We start from the raw sequence: 25,971 nt of genomic DNA, 5'->3' as shown, positions 1-25,971 counted from the left end.
GTACCATTATAGGAGCAACACCATGGTGATTGGTACGAACATGAGAGACCGGTGACCTGGATTTTGGACCCCTTTAGATAATGAGTACTTAAGGCATTGTGAACTGGATCCACTGATTGTTTTGTTTCATTATCATTCATTTTAGATACTGTCAGTGGATACATTTTGAAGTTTTAATGTCCGTGTCGTTCACCTCGTACCCCTTTAAATAATAAACATCATCCTTTCCATTTATCCAGCTCCTGCCAGGTCGGGCCATTTATGGCACTTCTCCACCTTCCTCTCTATCCTTCCACAATGTGGGGTTCACGACTGCCTACTTTGACACGGTGTTGCATCTGTAATAAAAAGCGCTTGTGCAAACATATCTAGAACGTATTGCATAGCATTGTACTATCGAATGCTCTGTGATGGAACTCGCGTTCAGAGCCTCAAACATTACTGTTATTTCAAAAAGGTAATTGTCTGGTTTTGAAAATTTTGCAACTTTGAACTCATAGCAGTTTGAACTTTTATGGCAGAAAAGGAGGTAAAAGACTGGCTCAACAAATGCGTAGCTAAGTTCAGTGATTTTAAGATGAAAGTGAGCAAAAACAAAAATCGTTGCCTGAAAATGAGAAGGTTGACAATCCAGCTGATTATGATAACTCGCGGAACAGCACCTGGAAAGATTTCAGCGGAAGTTCGTCCATACTAGTAGTGCAGGTTTTTAAGCCAGGAATTTCTCCGTCTCCCCACAGATTAGTTTCCTTCAATTTTACCCATGATGAAGAGTTGGAGAAGTTCATGTTTATTTATTTATTTATTTATTTATTTATTTATTTATTTATTTATTTATTTATTTATTTATTTATTTATTTATTTATTTATTTATTTATTTATTTATTCACGAAGCACAAGATACAGCTACACTGAGCAAATTTCACTTGCACTGTCAACAGACTATATTTAACAAACGTAAACTTTCATAATAAAATATAACAAACATAACAAAATATAACAAGATCAGGTACACAGCCTACTAATAACTGTCCGAATCGAAAACCATGAGAATGTCCATGTTCATAGCCAAGTCGTCGTGGGTCAAGATGGCGGTATAATTCCTTCACATCAACTTATCTTTAAGAGACTATTTACACAACTCCTGAATACACTCTTATTTGATGCTATATCAAGCTCTTGTCTCCTATTAATATTGTTAAGGAGTGTTGGGAGGCGGATTAGGAAAGATCATTGAAGTATTGAGTGCTGAGTGTGGGGAATGTGGAGAACGTCTTTGGTTCTGATGGAGCGGGAAGGAACACGGAGAGAGAAGAGTGAGACAAGATGTTCTGAGCGGTAATGCCCATTTAAGATCCCGTGAAGGAAACTCAGGTCAGCTACCTGTCGCCTGGTGTGCAGCGGTGACATATTAATTGCCATTAATACCTGCTGCGTAGACAGATTTCTGAGCTTGGGGTTTCTGTTCCTTACAATTGCAACAAAGGAGGACACTGCTCTGTTTAACTGCTTAGTATTGGAGGGGGAGGCTGTTGTCCAAATAGGAGAGCAGTAGTTTAAGAGAGGTTGAATGATTGTGAGGAAGAAGTGACGAAGAGCAATGGGGTCAGAAATTTCTGTGAAGCGATATAGAATGCCTAGTAATTTCATAGCCTTGGTTGTATATGTTTCTATGTGGGTCTTAAATTGTAATTTTGTATCGAATATTACACCAAGGTCACGCTGTTGCGTAACTACGGTGATGGGCTTGTCGAGTAGGTAATATGATGTCGGTAGAGGAGATTTACTTAGTGTTATGGTCATGTGGCTGCATTTTTGTGGATTGGGGATAAGTTTCCAAGTACGGCACCAGTTCGCGAAGGCATTAAGTGAGGACTGTAGCAGAGCTACATCTGCTGGATTCCTGATCTCCCTAAATATCTTGCAGTCATCAGCAAAGAGTAGGGTATTCGCTGTTTCGTTGAGTTCGGACGGTAGATCGTCCATAAACAAAGAAAACAGCAAGGGGCCAAGAGTACTGGCTTGTGGGACACCGGAGGTGACTGGTAACCATGAGGATGAAGTGCCTGATATTACCACTCTCTGGCAACAGTTATGTAGGAAGCCAGCAAGAAGGGTCAGAAGACTGCCATGTATATTGAATCATTCGGAGAGTTTATGGAGCAACAGAGTATGGTCTACAGAATCAAAAGCTTTCGAAATGTCTACGTAGCAGATATCCAGCTGTGATTTAGCTGCAATGGCGTGTGATGCAAAGCTATGCAGAGTGGCCAGGTTTGTTAGACAAGAGCCACCTGGTAGAAAACCATGCTGCTTGGTTGAGATATACGGCAAAGTGAATGCGAGGAGACGCTGGTGTATAATTTTTTCAAAGATAAAGGATAGTGTGGGGAGAATAGAAATTGTGCCCGATGTACCTGAGCTTTTGTTCCATGATGGTTGAAAGAAGCACTTTTTTTTCTTATTTAACAAGTTGAGAGGACTTCCTCATTGATCTTTCTTTCTACCCAGAATATTCGAAGAGAAAAAATACTGATTGCCAAATACAACTTGACAGAAAACAGTACAAGAATTCAAGTACCTTGGGAGCGTGGTCTCAAACAAGGGTGGAGGACTTAATACAGTGGCCAATGGGTCCAAATTCTATAACCTCATACGTCCCCTGATCTCGGACAAGAAGGCACCCCTAAAAACCAAAGGGCCGATTCCAGGAACGATGACTAGTTTTAAACCGTAGACAACGTCTACCTAAACAACATTGCATAAACAATGTTCAGCTGGTGTTTAGCTAGACATGGTTTAAAGTTTCAATATTGGTTTGAAAATGGAAACAGAAGTATCTTTCATGCAACGCATTGTTTGTCGCAACCAATGAAATTCGTCGTTGATTGCACCAAATGTTACTTAGCTTTCATCTTCCTACACATTACTCAAATATGGCTAAGCATGAGCACGACTTGCCCACAGATAAGAATATTGTTTTCAATGGAAATAAAGTCTCATAATATTATCAACACTAAAGCGATGTGCCACCGTACAAGCAAATGTAGCTTTGATTATAGTGTTGTTGCGGTGAGTGTAATCTAAATAGCTTCTGCGAAGGGAAGATGGAACTATAGTACTGTGTTGTACAGGCCATATAGATGTAGCTTGCATTCTAGAGGTCATACGTTCGAAATGCACCATCGGCGACCCTGAAGATTGTTTTTCATAGCTTCCCCATTTTTACATCAGATAAATACTGGGGCTGTTATTATGGCCACAGCTCTTCATTCCCATTCTTTGCCTTTTCCTATCTCATAGTTTCCGAAAACTTGTTTCAATTAGCACGCCGATTACCTGCAAAAAAATGTACATACACACATAACCTACTTTTTTAGTGCCACTATTATGTGTGCTTATTTGGCAGTAAATGTAATAACTTACTCCCTCCCGGTTGATGTATGTGACAGCCCTCTGATGATCAGGACAAGTTATTCTGATATGTACGCAGTCGAAGTGACCTATAATTCTGGGGAAATTATCCCAAATATAATAAAATATATCGGTTGCCAAGAATTGTAGTCAAGTTTAGAAGTTACCAGACTGTCCGTTGTGTCTTATGTTTCAGGGTACATATCCTCACTTCTAAAATTTGAGGTTAAACAGGGTTCTCAGCAGTGTTTAAACATGGCCAGTTGAACATCGGTTTTAGAGAGCGTCTAAGAGATAAATAACATCTTTGCTATCTGGCAGCCATACTTAGACATTTTTTAACTTAAACATCATCTAAATACCATTTCTGCATTCATCCCAAAATGTTCTTGATAAATCATAGGCCTATGTTGTTCGTTTACTCGTGTATGGCCTAGAAAGCTGCATGTTGCAGACAAGAGACCTTGGTAAACTACAAGCCTCTGAAATGAAATTTCTTAGAAATGCCATGTAGAAAACACGGCATGATCATGTGAGAAATGAGGATGTCAGATCGTCTCTGGAAGTGAAGCACGCCTGGAAGAATTCATCATCATCATCATCATAATCATCATTTTACAGTTCCAGTTTCCCGCATACTGTTGGCGAGCCTCTCCCATTCTGTCTTATTCAGATACGTTCGGTTGCTAATGACGTCCTCCAGTGTCCTTTCCCGATCTACATTATCCATCATTACAGTGTCCATGGTTCTTGGTCTTCCCACCATCCGTTTCCCTGCCACATGTCTCTCCAAGTTAACATAAGCTGTCCTTGTTGGCTCCATCCTCATTACATGCCCAAACCACCTCAATCTGGACATGCTGACCCGATCTAACAATGGTGTCTCAATCCCAGCTTCCTTCCTAACCACATCATTCCTTAACTTGTCCAGTTTTTTTTTTTGAATTGTGGACCTAAGGAACTTCATCTCGGATGTCTGCAACCTTGATGAGTCTTTCTTAGTGAGAGTACAGGTTTCAATACCCTAGGTTAAGATTGGTATGGAGTACTGATTGAACATACCCCAGCTTTGATTTTGTTGGTACTTTGGGATCCCAGAGGAGTATTCGTACTTGCTGGTAATAGTGAGAGCTCTTCTGCACTCTATTTCCCACCTCCTTCGTGGCTAGTGTATCTCAAGATATTACACTGCCAAGGTATGTAAAGCTTTCCACATTTTCTAGTGGATGATTTCCTAGCATGATGTTTGCTGGTCATCCCTCTCTGTTCATTGCCATCGCTACTGTTTTGAGCTTGCTTATCTGGAGATTGAACTCCTGGAACTTAACCTTCCATTCATTGAGTCTCAACTGTACTTCTTCCTCAGTTTCTCCCCAGATCATAACTTCATCAGCGAAGGCCATTGCATTTAGTTGTCTGACTCGTCGGCTGAACGGTCATTGTACTGGCCTTCAGTTCAGAGAGTCCCGGGTTCGATTCCCGGCCGGGTCATGGATTTTAACCTTAATTGGTTCATTCCAGTGGCACAGGGGCTGGGTGTATGTGTTGTCTTCATCATCATTTCATCCTCATCACGACGCGCAGGTCGCCTACGGGAGTCAAATAGAAAGACCTGCACCTGGCGAGCTAAACCCGTCCTAGGATATCCCGGCACTAAAAAGCCATAAGACATTTCATTGCATTTAGTTCACCAGAGGTTTTCTTGATGTTCTTCATTATGTCATCCATGATGGTGATAAACAATAATGGGGATATTGCACTGCTTTGCTGGACTCCACTTTCGGCCTTGAATGTCCGTCACCCAATCGCACACAGCTGGTACAGTTCTCATATAGCATCTGAACTTTCCTTGCCAGTCCCTCAGGCACATTCCTTTTTCTCAGGCATTCCCATATCTTGCCTCTTTCAGTGCTGTCATATGCCTTCTCAATGTCAAGGAAAACCATAAACAGATCTTTGCCTTTTTCCCAGTACTTTTCCATTAACATAAGGACACTGAAGATTAGGTCTGTTGTGGACCTGTTAGGCCTGAAGCCATACTGTTCCTCTTCAAACTGTGCTCTAAGATGGCTTGCAATGTGCTCTCTAAGATTTTCTCAAGAATCTTAAGCCCATGAGAAAGGAGTGTTATTCCCCAGTAGTTGGAGCATTTTTGGCGATTTCCTTTCTTAAACAGGGGAATAATGGCACCCTTGCTCCATCTTGCCATCTTTCCAAACTGCATTGAGCACTCTGTGTAGACACAATAAGCCCTAGACTCCAGCTGCTTTAATCATGTCTGTGCTGATTTCATCGATTCCTGGGGATTTCCCTTGCAGCATCTTCTTAAGGACTGCTTCTGTTCCTGCCTATGTAATGGGAGGTTCCTCTGTGCAGATTTCAACAGCTGGTTCTTTTGTTCTCAGATCTGCTTCTGTCCTATTTAGTAGGTGATCAAAATGATTCCTCAGAACCTCTCTGATGTCCTCTTCTTTCCTGGCCAGGTTTCCATTAGGATCCTCAATTGCTTTGATGGTTTCAACTGAATTCCTGTTGTTTTTGATCACTCTGAACAATAGTCTCATATTGCCTCTGCTGTCTTCCTCCAGTTTTTGAGTAACTTTCTCCCAGCATGTTATCTTCTCCTCTTCTACTACTCTTTTAACTCTCAATTTCTTGTCCCGGTAAACTTGCTCGAGGTCTCTGATCTTTCCCTCATCCTTACCTATTTTGGCTTGGATTTCTCTCTATCTCATTCTTTTTGTGCTATGTTCCTTTCCTTTATTGAGGATCCTACTCTTTCATTCCACCAGGGTGTCTCTTTTTTCCCTTACTCTCGCACTTGTCTTCCCGCAAACCTCTATTGCTTCTTTTATCAAGGTGTTTTTAAATCTTTTCCACTCTACCTCACCACTCTTCACTACTTCTGTAGGCAGTTGTCCTCTTATATGATCCTGGTAGTCGGTCGTTTTTCCAATCTCTTGTAGTCCCACACCTTAATCTTGGGTAATTTCCTGGTTGTTATCTTTGGCACATTCTTTCAGATCTGATACTGTGTAGGCTTTTGGGCTTATGCCGTGTCAAGAAAGTAAGGTGAAATTCTTTACGTTTCGCAGAGAACTGTGTTCTGCGTCCTCAGAAGAAATCTCGACTGTCCACGAGAAAGGCTATTGAGGTTCTCACTTGGAATCACCTTGACATCAGTCACAAGTCTACTTCTTTCTTTATCTGTAATGACATAGTCAATGTCTGTCTTGCTCTTTCCATCCCAGCTGTAATGGGTAACCTTGTGACTGACTCTTTTGTTGAACCAACTGTTTTTCACTACCAAACAGTTTCTTATGCATAAGCCTCGGAGATGTTCCCCTTCTGAATTCCTTCTCCCATAGCCATATGGTCCCATCACCTTCTCATAGCCATTCCTGTCTGTCCCGAGCTGTGCGTTGAGATCCCCAATGATGATTACCCTCACTTCTAGGTCTTCGAGAAACTTGTTCTTTTCATCTTGACTGCAACCCGTCTGAGGGGCATAAACTTGCACCAGTGTCAGCTTCTCTTTCCCAAGGTGAACTATTGCCTTTATAATCCTCTCATTGATGTACTGGATCTCTGTAATACCATCTAACTCTGTAGACAATATCAATCCTACTCCATTTCTCATCTCTCTGTTGTTACCATTCCAATAGAGGGTATAGTTTTGCCTCAACTCTTTCTTCCCTTTACCTTTCCATTTAGTTTTACTCAGTCCTAGGATTGATATTTTCCTTTCCTCCATGATGTCCACTAACTCTTCACATTTCCCAGTCAAACTCAGTACATTGATTGTTCCTGTTCAAGTGTGTTGTCTTCTCTGGGGTTGTTGCACAATCGCAAGGCTTGGCCTATCATCAGGCTGTAAGCCAGCATACCTGGCGTGGGTCTGAGGGTGCTGTTGTCTACTCAGAGTTCTTTGTTTGCATCCAAGGCTCATATTAGTATTGAAAGCGATTGCAGAAGAATTATAAGGTGGTAATAAAACTTGGTCTTCAGATAGCTGAGTTGATTTAAAATAGTACCGGGCAAGTTGGCTGTGCGGTTAGGGGCATGCAGCTGTGAGCTTGCATCTGGAAGATAGTGGGTTTAAGCTCCATTGTCGGCAGCCCTGAAGATGATTTTCCATGGTTTTCCTTTTCATGCCAGGCAAATGCTGGGGCTGTACCTTAATTGAGGCCACGACCGTGGCCGCTTCCTTTCCACTCTTAGGCCTTTCCTATCCCAATGTCGCCATAAGACCTGTCTGTGTCGGTGCGACGTAAAGCAAATTCTAGTGTAAAACAAATGAAATATAAAATTTATTACCTATGAAGCAAAATTCTAAATAAAAAAATAATTAACATAGTAATCATATTAAATGTGATTATTGTATTACTCGGATAAGAGCACCTCTTCCTACATTACACATATTTTCAAATTTTCCAATCCTTTGTTTCAGAACCCGCTAAATCCCAATTTCAGTACTCAACTCCACCACATGCAATTCCTCAACTTTGCTTGTTAAATATTTCAAAAACCATATTCCATAAGACTTTTATATTTTAAAATTCTACACTAAATGGCTAATTTAAAATTTTAACTTTCAAGCTATGTTACTCTGGATAATGTTTTTTCTGGACAGTTTTTTTGCAATTTGCCAAAAGTATAGGTAAATGGATTTGGCAGCTTTTGATACTGGGCACCTCACTTTTTCATTCCTTTCCATTACTTGCATTGTGAATGTGTGTTCATTGCATGCAGTAAGTTCGTATGTATGAATGCGAATGTTACAGCTGCTCAGTGTAGACATTGGTGCACACTGGAGGGCAGAAAATGTGGAGTCATCTCATTTCTACACAAACAAGGACATAGATCGTCTGATCCAGGAGACGGAAGCAACTGTGACACAGGATCTGGAGGGTGGCGACCGCCAGCGGGCCATGAAGAGGTTGCGAGTGCCGCCCCTGGGAGAGCAACAAAGTCCGTGGACCACCTTCAAGGTGGGACTCTTCTCCGGCTCTTTCCTTGTGCTGCTTGTCGCTGTCGTGTTGTCCGGTAAGTATCTCGTAAATTTGGATACTGTAAAAAAAATTACAGGGAAAAATCGGCATTTCCAGGATTGTGATATACGGAGGACGTTCTTGAGGGGACGGGGAAAAAGTCATAAAGATAGGGTTATCGTATGTCCTGGTTTAGCCGAGACCATACCAGTTTGGAAGTTCTGTCCCGCCCGGTTCATAGTTTTGTCCCGGTTTTTATAGAAACTGCTGCTCGAAAGTAATTCACACTTTTTCATTCTTTGTCAGTGATCGTGTGGTGTTGACATATTTTCATAACACATTCACATTTAACATTGAATAGCTAAAATCTATATGATTGTGTGTTGTTCCATGAGCACTTCTTTTTTTGAGACCACATTGGATCACTTTAATCAACCCCTTGGTTTGTCGATTTATTGGTGGAAACTGTCCGAGCCTTTCGGTCTTCCCAGTACTTCTTCATGTGTGTTGATATTCTTGGCCTTTCTTGTGTAGAGAATATTCTAGTTGGGATTTTCTTCTTTGTGAGTGTAAAGTGGAAAGTCATATTTTTAAGTGTTGTGTTTACTTTTTTCTTATCCATAGTGTCATCCAGTGTAAGACTAATTTCTTTCAAATCCTCCCTAATTTCTTTTATCCATCTGCATCCACTTGTAGTATTATTTGAAGCAAGATTGTACTGCACTAGCTGTTTCAGAAGTTGCGAATCTAGCACTCTCAGGATGTGGTCAAAGTACCTCTAGTCTTTTCTCGCACATGGTATCAGTAATGGGTTCTAATTTCTGATATACAATGTGTAATCAAGAAAGCAGAGTTATGTGTTCACATGGTGACATTGTTTTTTCTGTGGCACATGGAGGTCAATCTGATATCTTAGACCATATGCAGAGTGCAGAGTCTCAGAAGAATCTAATTCGAATATCACCTTTTATATCAAGAGCACAGATCCTCAGAACAAGGAACTTGCAAAGGCTGATTACCACACAGCCTGTCATAATTTCAGTTTCAAATTAGTTGACTGTAATTTGAAACTTAATTTCACAGCTGTTTGATGCGAAATTGAGTCTTACGCGTATGAAATATGAATCGGTTGTAATTATTTGATGACTACCAATAAATAAAATCATTAATAAAAATATATGATTAAATAACATTACTCAAAAACTTAATAAAATATTTGAAATTAATTAAATTAATAAACATAATTAATAACAATAATTAATCGAAATGTCCGTAATATGGGCGCCAGAGTTCACCAGAATGGATCCCTCGAATTTAGATAGAGCATGATAATTCTTTATATCCCAGGACGTGTACATAATGCTGCGTACTGGTACATCTGCTTCAGGCCTTACCTAATATTCTGAAAACGACTAAATAGGTAGGAACTGCACCTAGGTTCATCAATAACTCCACTGATTCTAAAATATCTAACTATATTCTTAATAAAATCCGTGCATGAGCAGCTCATCAACACACCAAAATACACTTATAATACACAAACAAAAGATTGCTGGAAGACTCCATATTTACAATAACAACAATGAAAACAGTGGGAAAACGAAAGCGAGAACTAAGGCACCATTTGTAGTTAGTTCATTGAACAATGTACATATATGTATATAGGAACCCTTCACTGTCTCTATATCAGTACGACTTGCTGATTCTCATAATCGGTAGTTATAACATCACACAGATACTGTACCTCGTAATACTGTGTTCACAGACTTAAACACTTGTTGTAAAAATATATACATTTGAGCAACACACGCTTGTCAATCCTCTACATAAATTATGGAAAGTCTGAGATAGCTTTCACCGACATATAATGCCAGGCCGCCACAAGTGCTACAATAGTTAATGCGTAAGCACTCCACAATTTGTCGATCAGCCACTTTGCATGAACATAACAAGACTACGTTCCATTTCATTGTAGCCGTGTCACTCCAGTACCATGTATCAGCACTACTTCCTTCCCGTACAGTCTGTCTGCACTACTTCCTTCTCTTACAGCGTCAGCACTCCTTCTTGTTCATACTGAGTGTCTCTTGTAGTTCCCTTCTGCTGTGATGTCGCCGTATATATAGACCTCAGGTCTCACATGATTCGCCGAGATTGATCTTTGCCAGCCAATCATGAGTGATCCTCTTGTCAGGACCATGCCCTGAACTTCTTCTTGCTCCCAAGACATAAATAAACTTTCAGGTGTTTTACATGAGTCATAGAACTTTCCTAGTACAACAACAAGCTCAACTCATCAGACTTGGATGCCCGCATGAGTCATCCAAATTACCAGAGTCCAATATAGCAATGTTTTCCCAATCGTGCAAAACAAATTACTCATACTACATATATGGATACCTTCCAGCTTACAAAGATTAATGACAGAATATACAAATGAAATAATAATAATAATAATAATAATAATAATAATAATAATAAATTGAATACTGACAATAATATCTCTAACTTCTACATACAGTGTGAGGGTGTGATATATGTACTATCACACGGTGATATGCGCATAGGCCTTCAGAATTGAGGATCTGGGAAAAGTCTACGTCAAGAAAAGTAAACAAATTCTCATCAGTTTTAAAATACCCAAGAACCTCGACTTAGTTAAGAAGTTTGTTTATCTTCTCAACCCACAAACCTAACTAACAAACCCTCCTGGACTGATTGAAACTGGCTAGAGACTGCCAGGAACTGAATTCGGGCCTCTTAAACTAAAGAATAGCACTAAAAAAGGCATGTACCCAACACAGAACGATTAGGAGGATAAAATAAGTTTTATTGACATAACTTGGTAATTAGAAGAAAATGAGAACACACAAAAAAAAATTAGGGAATACAAAGGGAGAAAGGATACTCACATTCGTAATCTTTTAGGGTATTGTGAACACAGTCGAATCATTTGAATCATAAAATCCAATCTTATGAATTTCAGTATAAGCATCACAAGGGCGTGGGGAAAAGTAATTACAATGATATTCAGTTCTTTCTTTTCTTGACAGAAATAACTAAGATTTAATGCCGAGCATTTCTTTCCTCAGAACAAAATGTTAATGATACGTGAAAGAAACAACGCATCGGAATGAACAAGACTAGAAATCATTTCATTCCTATTTGAAAAAAAGATGACAATCTCCAAGGAGACTGTATCCCCCTAGGAAAAAAAATGTCAGAAAAATAAACCTGGCAGAAATGGAATAAACAAGGAACACAAAGAGATTAAGGGAGATGCCATAGTTATGAAGGTAAATAAACATGTCTTAAATGAAATAAATAGAACCGAGAGAAAAATCCCGAAAATGGGCAAACAAACAGGCAGATACATCCAAGTACAAGTGTAAGATAAATTAATTAACAAGTAATAGAAATAAAGCGACATCCATTAGACACGAAAAATAATATTGAACATATTGAACTTTATTTGCTGAACATAACAGACGTATGCCCAAATACGTGTTCCCATACAAACCCAAATAATAATAAAAAAGAAATATAATACAAGTTAAACTCCTAAATCTAACCCTACCCTTTTATCTCTCTCATATACATCTATCTTAACTCATACACACACTTATTTCAACAGAGCTCTGCTTTCCATATCCGCTAACACCTTTCATCATCCTCAGCGCATGTGCCAACCTGATCACCTACGGATTTAGCAGTTCCTAATAATATTTATGTACTGACCTACTTCCAGGTAAATTCCAGTTCACTTGTGCGTCAACAGTTGCATCATGATTCCCATTCTCTAACTTGCTTACCACTATTAGTTTGATTTTACGTCCATGTTTTGCCATAATAATAATAACATGCTCTATCAAATTAAACCTTCCACAATTCCAGTTTCTTACCACTTCCCAGTCTTAATTACACTTCACACACCTTCCACCTTTTCCTTGTATCTCCAGATTTAACACTCAGATATAACAAGCCTGCACTCACATTTCGCACTTACCACACTAATCAAATCACATATAAATCTTTATCTATAAAAGACTTTATCACTCTTACACACTCCTCAAATTCGTTTTCACTTTGCACCCTTAACTCTTTAGCCTTTCTTTCTATGAACATTCCTCTTGTAACTTTATTTCACAAATTCTCTTTACCGCACATAAATACCTGTTTAAATCCCCTCCGTTCTCCCATTCTCTGATAATCCACCTTACGATTTTCTGCTCATCCCCTTTTCCTAATAATTCCTGGTTTTTGGCACTCAACAGTTTATTTCTTACCCTTTTCGTATCTTTACATTTACCTATTAAGTGTAGATCATTTTCTGCAGTCTCACATAATACACATAATATATTATCTCTACCCTTTAACGATCCCTTATTCTGATTCCCCATCAACCACCATAGTAGCCCTCCTCTGTTTAACCTACGTACATTCCTAATATATTTTAGTTCTGTCACTTCCATTACTTTATTAAAAACGCTAAGTGATCCTCTTTGCCTACGCTCTTCTAATAATTTCTGCCTTTGTATATCTCTAATCCTCCTTGAAAGCACCCCCTGCCCTCTAGCTTCTTTCTTTTTCCAATCCCACCCCCTCCAGGTATTTTTTAAGTTTTTCTAACCAGCATCCCTTATACATGCTCTTCTTTTGTTGCTTGTACGTGGCCTGGAGTACCCTCCCCCCTTCTTCTCTTTTCAAATTCATCCATTATTTAATTACTCTTATCACACACTCCAACTCTGTATCCTCCCCACACATTAATTCCGCCCCCACATTTGCTGTGCACTGAGGGAGCCCCATCACAGCCTTACCAAATTTACTAATAATATGTCTTAAGTATACTCTCTTTTTCTCCAGCCCCCATACTTCTGCCCCATACCTTATCCTACCAAATATAACCAATCTTAAGATTAACCTCAAAGTTTTATAGCTAATTCCCAGAAATTTGGCCACAAAATTTTTGACTGAGGCTAAGGCTGCCACCCCCTTACTCCTTGCTCTTTTGATTTGATCGTCCCATGTCCCTTTTTTTGTTAAAAATCACTCCTAGATGTCCCAACTTGTTTACTTGTTCAACCTCTCTCCCTGCACCATCCAAATCATTTCTTTTCTTCTTCCTTTATTTTTCTGCATTACTAACACTTTAGATTTGTTCCCGTTAATTTTCAAGCCCTATTTCTTTGCATATTCCGACACTATATTTAAACTTCTCTGCATCCCACCTGCGGTTAATGTCAGCAAAATCATATCGTCTGCAAAAATCAATCCCGCTATCTCCAACCTATTAATCACTGGTACTGCCCAGTTGTTCCCCCCGTGTCCATCCAAAAAATCATTGATAAATAAAATAATAACAGGGATAATTTACATCCTTGTTTTAAACCCACCATAGACTCTATGGGCCTACTCAACCTGTTTTCCTCCAATTTTACGCAGCACCTGACCACCTTATATATCGCCTCAACTGCACGTATCATCTTCTCCGAAACTCCCAACCTACCCAATTTTTCTATTAAAGCACCTCTGTTTACCTTATCAAATGCCTTTTCAAAGTCAATTGCTGTTACATACACATTGCATCTTATACTCATATATTTCTCTAAAATCTTCTTCACTATCATTTCTTCTTTTTTTTTTTTTTTTTCCTCCTAAATCTCCCTTGGTAATCTGACAAAACTGCATTCCTTTCTGCCCATTCACTTAATCTATCAGCTAAAACCCCTGCCTAAATTTTACTTAGGGAATCTAACAGAGATATACTCCTATAATTGTTCATACTGTTTTTGCTACCTTTCTTCTTGTATATTGAACATACAAGTCCTGTTTCCCACTCTTTAGGGTACTTACGCCCATCAAAAATCTTATTAAATTATTTCACTATGCCGTCTATCATTGTCCCATTTTTGCTTATTTCTTTCCAAAACTTATTGTTGATACCATTGCATCCTCCCACCAACCTACCCCTGATTTTTCCAATCACTCCCAAGGTTTCTTCTTTTGTAATTTCTTTGTCCAGTTCGTATATTGAAACTCCCCTATCTCTCCAGATCACTTCCTTCCCCCCTTCTCTCTCATTCAATCCTCCCCCCTCCCCCAAGTAGTTCACTAAAGTAGTTCACCCACTGGTCATCCTCAGTACTTGTTTTCTCAAGTCTCCTTCCACCCTTAACACTAGAACGGCCAGAGCGGTCATTTTGACCATTAGCGAATTTCAAGGTATTTCCACGCTCGTAATTTTTTATGCACGAGTTTGTTCTTTTGTGACTTTTAATCTTTTAGGGTTATGTACATTCACGCCAAAAATTACATCCATAGATAATAAGGGAACACCGATATTGTCCCTTATACCTAGGAAGGCCATAAGTGGTCATTTTGACCGCTTCACTTTCTTTGATACGGAGAGCTCTATTCTGCTCACTGCTTGCTTCCTGTGATATATTTACAAGTGGCGCTATAGGGGCGTATGATGTAACTAAATAGTATGCCTCTAGCAGTGGTTGCGAGTGGACGAGTTAGTGCCTGTCCCGCGTGTCGTATAGTGCGTAATAATGGCTCGGCGGCAAGAACTTACTCCTGTTCAATTCTTAGCAGAACTTGAAGAGCTAGGAGAAGACGAATCAGGTGACTAAGATACATTATCAGATATAGACGCAATGAGTGACGATGAGGATTTTATACCTCAACAGTGTGATAATATGTCGGATAGAGATGGGGATTCGACTGATGAAAATATGCACACAGTGGACTTCGCACCTACGATAGACGCAGTTACTCCTTCAACCAGCCGTGATCAATCTTGCAGCAGAGGACGATCTCTTAGCAGCAGGCAACTTGTTCGAAGAGGAAGGGAATGAGGTGGGAGAGGTCATGAACTGGTTAAGTCTTCTTCATTTGCACCAGGGGATCAGTTATGTGGTAATGATGGAACAACTATTTGGATTGTTGTCAACAGTTGTGGGAACCCTCCTGGAAGGTTGGCTGCTCAGAATGTACTGAAAGAGGCAGCAGGGCCTACTTCTCACGCTAAGCGTAATGTAGAGACTAACAGCAAGGTTAGTGCCTGGTGTTTATTCATTGACGCATCCATGTTGAAGCATATAAAGGTGCACAGAGATCGAAGCTCGTAGACAGACAACGGATAATAATTGGTCTATTTCTTTGGAAGAATTAGATGCTTTTATTGCTTTGTTATATGCCCGTGGAGCTTATAAACTTACTAGTCTAGCTGTAGATCATATGTGGTCTTCTTTATGGGATCCCCCTGTTTTCACTAACACTATGGCAAGAAACATGTTCAAAGAAATTCTAAGGTATTTGCGCTTTGATCTCCGTAAAACTAGATCCACTTGTTTGCAGACAGATAAATTTGCTTTGGCTTCGGCTATTTGGAATAGATTTATTGAGAATTGTTATGCGTGCTATAAACCAGGAGCGAATGTCACAGCTGATGAACAACTCTTCCCCAGCAAAGCTCGGTGCAGGTTCACGCAGTACATGGCCAACAAGCCAGATAAATTTGGCATAAAATTCTGGCTACTGATAGACGTTGATTCTAAGTATGTGTGCAATGGGTTTCCTAATCTTGGGAAAGACGAAATGCGACCCGCCAATGAGTCACTGCCTGAAAATGTTGTCATGAAACTTATGGACCCATACCTCATGAAAGGATGTAACGTGACCACTGATAACTTCTTTACATCGGTAAAGTTGGCTGAGAGACTGAAAGAGAAGAAAACTAGTATTGTTGGAACAATCAGTCGAGTGAGGAAGGAAATCCCGGTGTCAATCAAAGCACTACGTATGAATCTGTACGAGACTGTCGTACTTCAGAAGGAAGATCACACTACTCTCACAATCTATCAAGGAAAAGTGAACAAGAATGTGCTTCTGCTAAGCACTCTACACCCAAGCGTTCAAGTCAGTGAAGATAACAAGAAGTTCCCTAGTACTACTGAATTTTATAACGGAACTAAGTATGGTGTGGATGTAGTTGTTGTTCTTCTTCTCTTCTTCTTCTTTCCCTTTGTGCCATTAGGCGTCAGGACATTTCAGCCATTTACTAAACTTTCTTCTATTGTGCACCATTCTCAGAACCTCACCCAGGGTCTTCCCTCGCTTCCTGATCAGTCCCAAGATGTACTCCTCCCATTCAATCCGTGACCTCCCTCGTGTTCTTCTTCCTGTTGGTCTGGCTCGCCACACCTGCTTTGCTTTCCTTTCATCTTCCATTCTTTCTAGGTGACCAATCCAGCCCAATCCTCTCCTCTCAATGATGTCCATTATTGGCTCCTGCTAAAGCTCATCTCTTACTGTGGTGTTTCTAATATGGTCTCTTCGAGTTTTCCCGGCAACTTTCCGTAAATATCTCATCTCAGCGGCAACCAGATGGCTCTCCAGTTTTTTATGCACTGTCCAACTCTCTGCACCATACAGGAGGGTTGGCAGGTACACGGCATGATATACCCACATTTTTGTGTTTCTAATAATTTCTTTCTTCCCTATGATTGTGTTGTTTATACCATAGTAAACTTGATTAGCTTTTCTAATTCTGTTGTTTATTTCTGCCTCTAATTTTCCGTCCTCTCTGAAAATGGTGCCCAGATACTCAATTTGTTCTAGTTGTTCAATATCCTCATTGTTCCACTTGATTTGAAGCTGTACTTTTTCTCCTTTGGTGAATTGCATGACCTTGGTTTTGCTCGCATTCACTTCCATCCCACGGTCCTAGAAGGCATAAGCCCATTCAGTAAGAGCTTGTTGGAGATCCTCCTCTTTCCCAGCCAAAATCAGAATGTCGTCTGCATAGACCAGGGATTGGACATATATTGGTCTCATGTTCCAGTTGCCAACCTTAATTCTTTTAGTTCTTCTTTTACACTTGGTTCATGAATATCACAAAGAGAAGAGGACTCAAGCTGTCACCCTGCTTTACTCCCTTCACCATTTCGAATTCCCTAGAGCATTCACCAGCTATTCTCATCACTCCTTGGACTCTATTGTACATGCTCCTAATGCGGCATAAGAGAGTCTTTGTTACCTTTTCGTCTTCAAGTGCTGCCCAAAGCTGTTCCCTGGGGACCGAGTCAAATGCGGCCTTTAGGTCGACAAATGCAGCTAGAACATCCTTCCCTCGACTAAGTCTTTTCTCTATAACAGTTCTTAGTGTATATATATGGTCGTGTGTCAACTTGGCCTGAAAGCACACTGTTCTTCTTCCAATTTTTCCTCTACTTCTTGTCTCAACCTCCTCTCCAATATGCGAGAGTATATCTTTCCGGCCACACTGGAAAGACAAATTGCTCAATAGTTTGCACAGTCCAGAGTGCTGCCCTTCTTATGGATAGGAACAATAATGTTCTTCTCCCAATCCTTTGGAATCTTCTGAATGCTCTATGCTTGTTGGCATATCCTTGTCATCCATTTCACCACTGCCTCTCCTCCATACTTCATCAATTCCGGTGAAATTCCATCCCAACCAGCTGCCTTGCCCACCTTCATTTCAGTGATAGCCTCTCTTACTTCACTCTGCATAATTGTCTCCCCTTCTTCTAGTTCTTCTTCTGCCCCGTTACCGGCGTCGTCTTGTAAATTCCGGTCTGCGCGGAACACATCCTCATAGTAGGTGCTCCATGTAACAAGGATGTCTCTGGTTCCTATCTTTAATGTTCCTGATTCTCTTTCCAGTTTTGCCTTGTAGGGATCTCAGTATCTTCCAAAACTTTTTCTGATTATTTCTGTATTCTGATTCCATTTCCTCACCTAATTCCTGCCAGTTCCTTTCTTTTGCCTCTTGTACTTGCCGCTTTGCTTCATTACGTGCTTCAACATAGTTCCTCCAGTCCTCTACCCTTCTTATTCTCATGTACTCCTTCCAAGCTACCTTTTTCCTCCTTACAACTTCCTTGACTTTGTCAGTCCACCACTTTGTTCGTTTCCTTCGTGTGTTTACTGTAGTTTTCCCACAGACCTCTTCTGCTACTTTAATAATATTCGTCTTAAATTCCCTCCATCTCTCTTCTAAGTTCCAACCTCTCTCAGGTTCTTCTCTTTCTCTTTGCTGAAGTATTTCCCCCAACTTCTGAGCATAATTCTGCCTTATCTCTTCCTCTCTAAATGCAGAAATTCTTATTTTCTCAAATCGAAGATGAGAGGGTGTGGGTGTGGGTGTGGGTGTAGTTGTTCAAATGGCGTGTAAATACTCCACTAGAGCTGGATGCCGAAGGTGGCCTGTACATGTATTTTACAACGTACTTGATCTAGCAGCAATAAATTCACGGATAGTCTACAAGGAAGTTACGGGACAGAGAATCTCTCGACATGATTATATTCCTGAAGTGATACAAGAACTAAGATCTGATTTTGTGAAGACAAGATCCCGGTTGATTGAACTCCCTACACTTCAGCCTGAGCCTCAGATTCAGATTCAATGTGCCAGTCGTAAGCGACGACAATGTCAAGTGAACTCCAATTGTGAACAGAACAAAACCTCTGACACACGTTCTTCTTGCAACAAAGTAGTCTGTGGAAAATGTTTGAGTAAAGTAATAACTTGCATAAATTGCTTGTCAAGTGCCTAAATAGGCTTGTAAAGAAATAGAGACCGTTATTTTTATCATAATTTTTCATAAAGACATTCAATAGCAAGTCCGCCAAAATATTTCATTGTTACCTATTAGAAGTGAGAGAATATGAACAATTATTAATATTTAACAATGGACTGATCTGTATACAATACATCCAAATGGTTAACTGTTGTTTTAAAATAAATTATTGAACATTCTCATATTTCCCTGATCCTGGATCCTAGGTATATGTCGGTAAGCGGCAGCAGTCAAAATGATCGCCTGCGGCCTTTATAGGTATGAGGAATGTTCAGCCGTTCTAGTGTTAATTATTCTGTTTATTCTCTCCCAAACTTTTTCCATTTTATTCATCCTACACTCTTTATTTATCGCTTCCATTTGTTCTTTCATCCATGACTTTTTTATCTCACGAATTTTCCTTTTGTAGTCTTTCCTTAAATTACAGAAAACTCTTTCTGAACTCCCACCTTTTTTCGTATATTCTCCTAACACGCCTATAACCCTCTTTCGCATTACCTCGCATTGTTTACTAAACCATTCTTCCCCTCCTCTCTCTTTTTTCTCCTCCTACCCTTTTCAATCTGGGCTATCGTCTTGATTGGATGTAGAAGCAATTCCAAAACTCTATCTATGTTATTTTCCTTTCTTTTACTATCTTATCCCATTCCCATTAAGCTTTCTCTGTCCATTTTTATTTAATATACCGTCTCCCTAGTTCATCATTCTTCTTAACCTGTTTCTTTTTGTGCCTGCCTTCCCTCTTTTTTAACAACACTCACACTGGAAAATGATGTGATTGAATCCAATCTCCTACTTCCATCCTTACAATTTCCTGTAGTAAATCTTCCAAGCTTAATACTATGTCAATCACGCTTCCTCTCTGCTCTGAAACATATGTCATTTTCCCGGTACTATCGCCCTCCTTCCATCCATTTAGAATATATAAATTCCCCGCTGCACACATTTCTAGGAGTTTCTCACCATAACTGTTTGTGCTTTTATCTTCACTTGTACTTTTCATCATTAACCCTCCTTCTTCTCTACTATAAATTGGGCTCTGTTCCCCTATTCTCACATTCCAGTCTCCAAATAACAAAATATCTTCTTCTGCAAACTTCTCTCTTATCATGCTAATATCCACCGATAACTCTTCAAAAAAATGCTTATTTGTGTATAAAGAACTCCTAGGGTGGCAATATGCAAATGTTAAACTTATCTTCTTAACCCCTCAGCGTCACAGCCATTTAAATAGCTTCCTACTCCACGGCCGGATGAGATTTCAACTACGCGCGACTGAAATGCATCGATTCACTTAAAGCGTTACTATAAGTATAAGAGTAGCCCAATTTTCACGAAATTTGGAATTCCTTATGACAGAACTATGTATATGCAGATAATTACATAATTGTTTCACATTTCCTTGGTAATTTAGTTCCGTGTGATAGAGTTCGAAGCACTCTTTGAGACAGGGACTCAAGTCAAACTACTGGCAGCAGTACACTGACGTCTTCTTTTCGCCGTGTTTTGAACACAGGATACAATGTCTCTGAGGTTTAGATTTCCAACTCTTGGGTGCTAATTTCCTGATAAAATGTCTTTCCTGCAACCTTGGAACTGTATTATCTAATGCGCGCCGGCCTTGAATATTTCGTTCCTCTCCCTCCCGAGCGTATTTTGTAAACAAACCTTTCACCAGCTGAACCCAATAAGGTAATTGCTCAATATTTGTCTCTGTGACCTATGTGAGTATTATTAGAGAATTTAGCAATCAGAATTCACCGTTGAAAACTTCTCTTTGACCTGTATAATTATCTATAGTCTCTTACACGAAATTTCCAAGTACTGTTTCCTCCTCATCGTCACACTCATCATTTACCACTGCTACATCATCTATTTCATTATCACTGCTGCTTATACTGTCACTACTACTTCCGATTAAACTTTCATCTGAATTATACAATATTTCAAGCACGTTACTGTCAGTCATACCACGGCTGAGCGCGGCGCGTCACACGGACTGATGTAGCTGCAGCGAGACCGAAAGCAACAGGATGAAACTGAATGAGGGGAATAACATTTATGATGAAACAAACCAACTCGATACATATTTCAGATAAAAGGTCGAGACAACGTCTTTCAAGCGAGATATATGCCATGAACAACTGGTTCTTGTATCGTATGATAGAAAACAGTACTAACTGATGCCTATACAGAGCGCTCGTGGAGAGTTACGAAAATATTACAAGCCGAGAAATAAAGACAAATATAATAAATAAGCCGCACTCCCAATGTACAAATAGAGCAAAGAACATCACACGATAAGACAAACTTCTCAGATCATCATTTCTTTATTTTATTCTGTGGGAACGAATGAAGCAAACAGACTTTAAAAAAAACAAGAGATTAGTGCTCAGACTTATTTGACAAATAATTATCCTTGCAAAAACAACTACATTATAACGATTTTTCAATTCTTATTTACAATACTGATAAACCCGAAAATGTCTTCTTGGAAACAAAACAATTTGCATATCAGTAACTCCAAAACTCTTCGCGCTATAGCCGTTAATGTGAAACCCTGTATGGGTCTATACCACGTAGAGAGGTCGGCGGCTACGGAAGAAAAGAGGGTCTATACCACGTATAGAGGTCGGCGCTGAGGGGTTAACCCTTCCCTCTTCCCTCCACATATTAAATCTAATCCAGATAGGTTCTTGCATCTCTGTCTCAATATCCCCTACTAGTCCACTAATTTCTTCTTTTATTAGAAGAACTATTCCTCCTGGGGTGCGTCCCTTATTCCTCTCCTTTCTTTTGTATTTACAGTAGAACCTCGATAATTCGAAATCGGTTAATTCAAAATCCCACGTAATTCGAAGAAGCTCTCGTTCCCGGAAACATGAGATACAGTTTTGCATGTTATTTAAATTGTTTAATTCGAAATACGGATAATTCGTAATTCGAAGTACAATGTCGGCCCCATTACCGAAATTCAGACTTTTAATTCGAAACTGCCTTTACATTTTAAAACAATAGTATGTTACAGAGTAATTTTAACTCAAAATTTATCCGCATCATAATAGAACGCGTGTTCCGGAACATGGAGGGGTAGCTTTCCGCACTTACACTCACTTCGCTGGGTCTACAGTGCGCTTCATGATTGCCAAGTTGAATGAAATCTGAATTCTTTTGTAGTCACCCTTTTCAGGAACGCCGTAATATCACGCAACAGGCAGTGTGCGGGAAAACAGAATGCGCGAACACTGGCGATGCCGACAGTTGACGAAAAAGCGTGGCTCATATAATAAATTCGTAGGCACCGAACAATACTGTCATTGCCAATGAAACTGCATTGCTTTACTTTAATGCGAGCCCAAACGGTCTTATGGTTTTAAAGGAGAAAGTGCCAGCCGGCGAATCGTACAAGAGTCGGGGATGGGGGTCATTGAGTGCGTTGCAATTGCAATGCAAATGGAAGCGAGAAACTTTATCCCCTCGTCATAGAAAAGTTCGATGAGCTACGTTTTAAGGGCGTCGGGCACTTTCCATCCCAGTACAAAGCATCTAAAAATGCAAACAGTACAGATATCCAAAAAATAATGCATTTGCACAGGGGAACCAGCATAATTTATCCTCGTATTTGAATTGTGTGATTTATTTTCTTTCATTGCGTGATGTTATGTTCGTCAGTGATTTATCCAAGTGCATTATTTGAACATTGTAAATGCACCTTGTTGGATACATTTCGGAAATAGTTTTTCTATGGCATTGGAAAGGTTTAAATTGTGAATCGAGGTGACTGCATGTATTAATGGGTCTTAGAATACTTTGTGACGCGGCAAGTGTTTTACATTTCTGAAGTACGAGAAAAGTGCCATGGCGGGAAATCGTACAAGGATAGAATCATAGGAAAGTTTGATTTTAAGGGCGCCGGGTACTTTCTGTGTAAATACAAGGCATCTAAAATGCATACATTATAGTACTCCAATGAACAAAGCACTTGCACATGGGAGCCAGCATAGATTTCTCCTCGTCTTTGAATCGTGCTTGTTTTCCTTCTTTCTTTCTTTCATTGCGTGAGGTTATATTTGCCAGTGAGATATGCAAGTGCATTATTTGAATACTGTAAATGCACCTTTTTGGATACATTTTGGAAATAGTTCTTTTTTCATGGCATTTGAAAGGTATAAACTGTGAATCAAGGTTAACTGCATGCAGTAACGTGGCAAGGGTTGTTACTTCTGAATTGCGAATTGGCGGTTAATTCGAAATCACGTAATTCGAAGTCCGATTCTGAGTCCCAACAACTTCGAATTAACGAGGTTTTACTGTATATTTAACCACAAACCCTTCCCATGTTATCTCTTTCCCTGTTTCAAGCCAAGTCTCCAAGAGTGCCACAATATTATAGCTTTCTACTACTTCTTTAACCTATTTATTGCCTGATTTGCCTAATATCCCTTCAATATTCACAAATACAATTTTCCAATTTAATTATAGCTTACCCTCCCCCTTCCAAATTACCTCCCCTATTCTTACTTCTTGTTACTAGCCCTCTCACTCTCTGTTTCCAATTCTCCTTTTTTAACATTTGTTGTCGTACTCTTCCCTCAGTATCCTCCAAATCTTTATACATTTTGTTGTATGTCCGGCGCTCCCGTCTCGCTCCGTCAGCCAGCTGCACGCGCGCCTGTGTATCATTCTGCTAGCTTCGACGCGCAGCCCTCAGTGCGCGTGCCTGACCATCGAGTGTACTATAAATAGGAGCTCCCTGCCAGCTCACTTGCCCACTTGCCCCGGTGTCCAGCTCCAGAATACACCTTACGTCGAGCACGGAGGCTACTCCTCTTGAAAATGTGCTTCGACCAGGTGGACTGAATTTCTGGCAGTACGAGGTTTCACCTCTGGTCACCGCTCCCTTACCTGTTTCCGCTGCCTATGTTCCGTAATTCTTTTACAAGCCATTTTCATTCCCTAACTTATGCAAGCTCCCTTAGTTTCGCTAGGTGGAATTTCTTCAATCAATTGAACTTGTTTTTAGGAATTCAGGCACTTCAACAAACAAGGACTCTCATGAACATTTATGTTAGTGTGCCAGATAGTTCTCGACTATCAACGTGTCAATTCACAAAGACTATCTTTTCAAGATAGAAGTGTATATAAAGACTGCAAACCTGTACATATTGTATAAAGACAGACTTTTCTCAAGATTCAATATTCCTTTTTGCTTCAAAATAAATTTCTGTTATTTGTGTAAATATTATAAAGTGAAGCAATAAAAGTTGTGTTTTGTAAACTTCAACCTTGGTTACAACACATTTTACCCCACAAGTTTTTTAGACTCTTACTTCTTCCTTTGTTCATAACTGCTTTACCTTTCTGTTCGTCATGCCCCTCACCTCCTTTATTGTTCTCTTGACCACTGCACTTAACGATTCTTGCGACTCTCCCTCACTCACCACTTCTTGACTCTCTTCTTCTGAATCTGCACTGCGCTGCCAGCTTCCTCCTGTGGTTGTTCTCTTCACTTCCCTCCACTCTATCCCTATTTGGTTTTGCGACCTTCCTTCCATCTTGCACTGCCCTCACTTCCACCTCCGTACTGTCGTGATTGTCCATTGCTTTCAATTTTGACACTGAAAACTCTCTAAACCATTTTCCATTTGACACCACTAGCCTCTGCCCACGTTTGTGCACTTTTAGCCCTTGTCGTCTCACTCCCCAAAGATGTCTATTCAGAGTTTTCATAATTTCACTTCCTTCTTTACTCATGTCTCTCTTTACCCATAATTCCTGTAAGTTGTTGATGTTTCTTAACACTATTTCTGCCATTAGGGTAGACAATAACTTTACTCTAATTGGTCTGCAACCTTTATCTTTGCCCACTCTTTCCACATCGTCTATTTCTACTTCACTAAAATTTATCTTCACCTTATTCTGTATGATCTCTACCACCTTACAAATTATGTCCACCTTGCGTTCCTTCTCATCTTCTTGCACGCCATATAATAGTATAGATTTCTTCATCCCCTCCTGGCTGCACATTTCTGCTTGCTTCTTCATCTTCAACACCTCCTCTTCTAGAAATTTTACTTTCCCTCTTAACCGCTATATTTCTTTCTCATTACTACACGTTCTGTTCATCGGTTCTTCTGTCTTAGCTTCCATCCATTTCTTCATATTCCCTATCTCCTTTGTCTGCTCTTTCATCATATCCTTTATTTCTTTCACCTGCTCCCAAGGGCAGGTGTCCTGTATGACTTCTGTTACTATTACCTTTAGTGCTGCCAAATCTTCCAAGTTGAAGTTGCCACTGGTATTCGGGATGGGGTTTAATTCTACCTTCCCAACGACCAGAAGCACAGCTAACACTGCTGCTGTCAGCACCGCTGACCCATCTTTACCATCTCTTCTTTTTTTTACCAAACCATTCTTGAACTCCTTCCTCTGCTTCCACTGCAACCTCCCAAACGCAGCCCGGTACTGTTCCACTCCCACCATATTTCACGGCACGCACTACACCACGCGTCTGCACTCACCAATTGCTCGAGCTAGAAAAATAATATGGATCCAGCAATCATACGACATCAACACACACACACACACACACACACACACATGCAGAAACCAAAATAAGCAAGGTAGAATAAATGATATAGTGTCAAGACACCTTACGATGAGACTCGTAACAGCATGACAAAAGTAATGATAGGCTCGTGAGCTTGATCCAAATGCATAGATCAGAATTCTGGATTGCAGAAATATAGACAAGGCTCACCCAGTCATCACCATAACCAAATCTCAGCACACACGCTATCTAACACATTCATATTGCCCAAAAAGACGAACATGAAATGCACAGCATTAGTGGTAAACCATATAGACAGAATATAAGCTCCAGCCAGACGTAGAAACCAAAGAGAATAATAAAAGATCTCTAACAAAATCACACACAAACACATCATCCACACGGA

The 25,971-nt window shown here is 40.0% G+C and overlaps 1 protein-coding gene across 1 annotated transcript in view; it reads left to right on the top strand.

Moving 5' to 3' along the window:
* PXo (P[[i]]-sensitive XPR1 orthologue) overlaps positions 1-25,971 on the top strand; it is a 207,196-nt gene that overhangs the window by 51,978 nt on the left and 129,247 nt on the right. The window contains exon 4 of the mRNA XM_067146499.2: positions 8,199-8,460. Within this exon, the coding sequence (XP_067002600.1) occupies positions 8,199-8,460 (262 nt within the window). The remainder of the gene's footprint in view (positions 1-8,198; positions 8,461-25,971) is intronic.

Source organism: Anabrus simplex, chromosome 1, assembly GCF_040414725.1.
Source record: "Anabrus simplex isolate iqAnaSimp1 chromosome 1, ASM4041472v1, whole genome shotgun sequence".
Taxonomy (NCBI): domain Eukaryota; kingdom Metazoa; phylum Arthropoda; class Insecta; order Orthoptera; family Tettigoniidae; genus Anabrus; species Anabrus simplex.
This window is presented reverse-complemented; position numbering and strand designations above follow the sequence as displayed.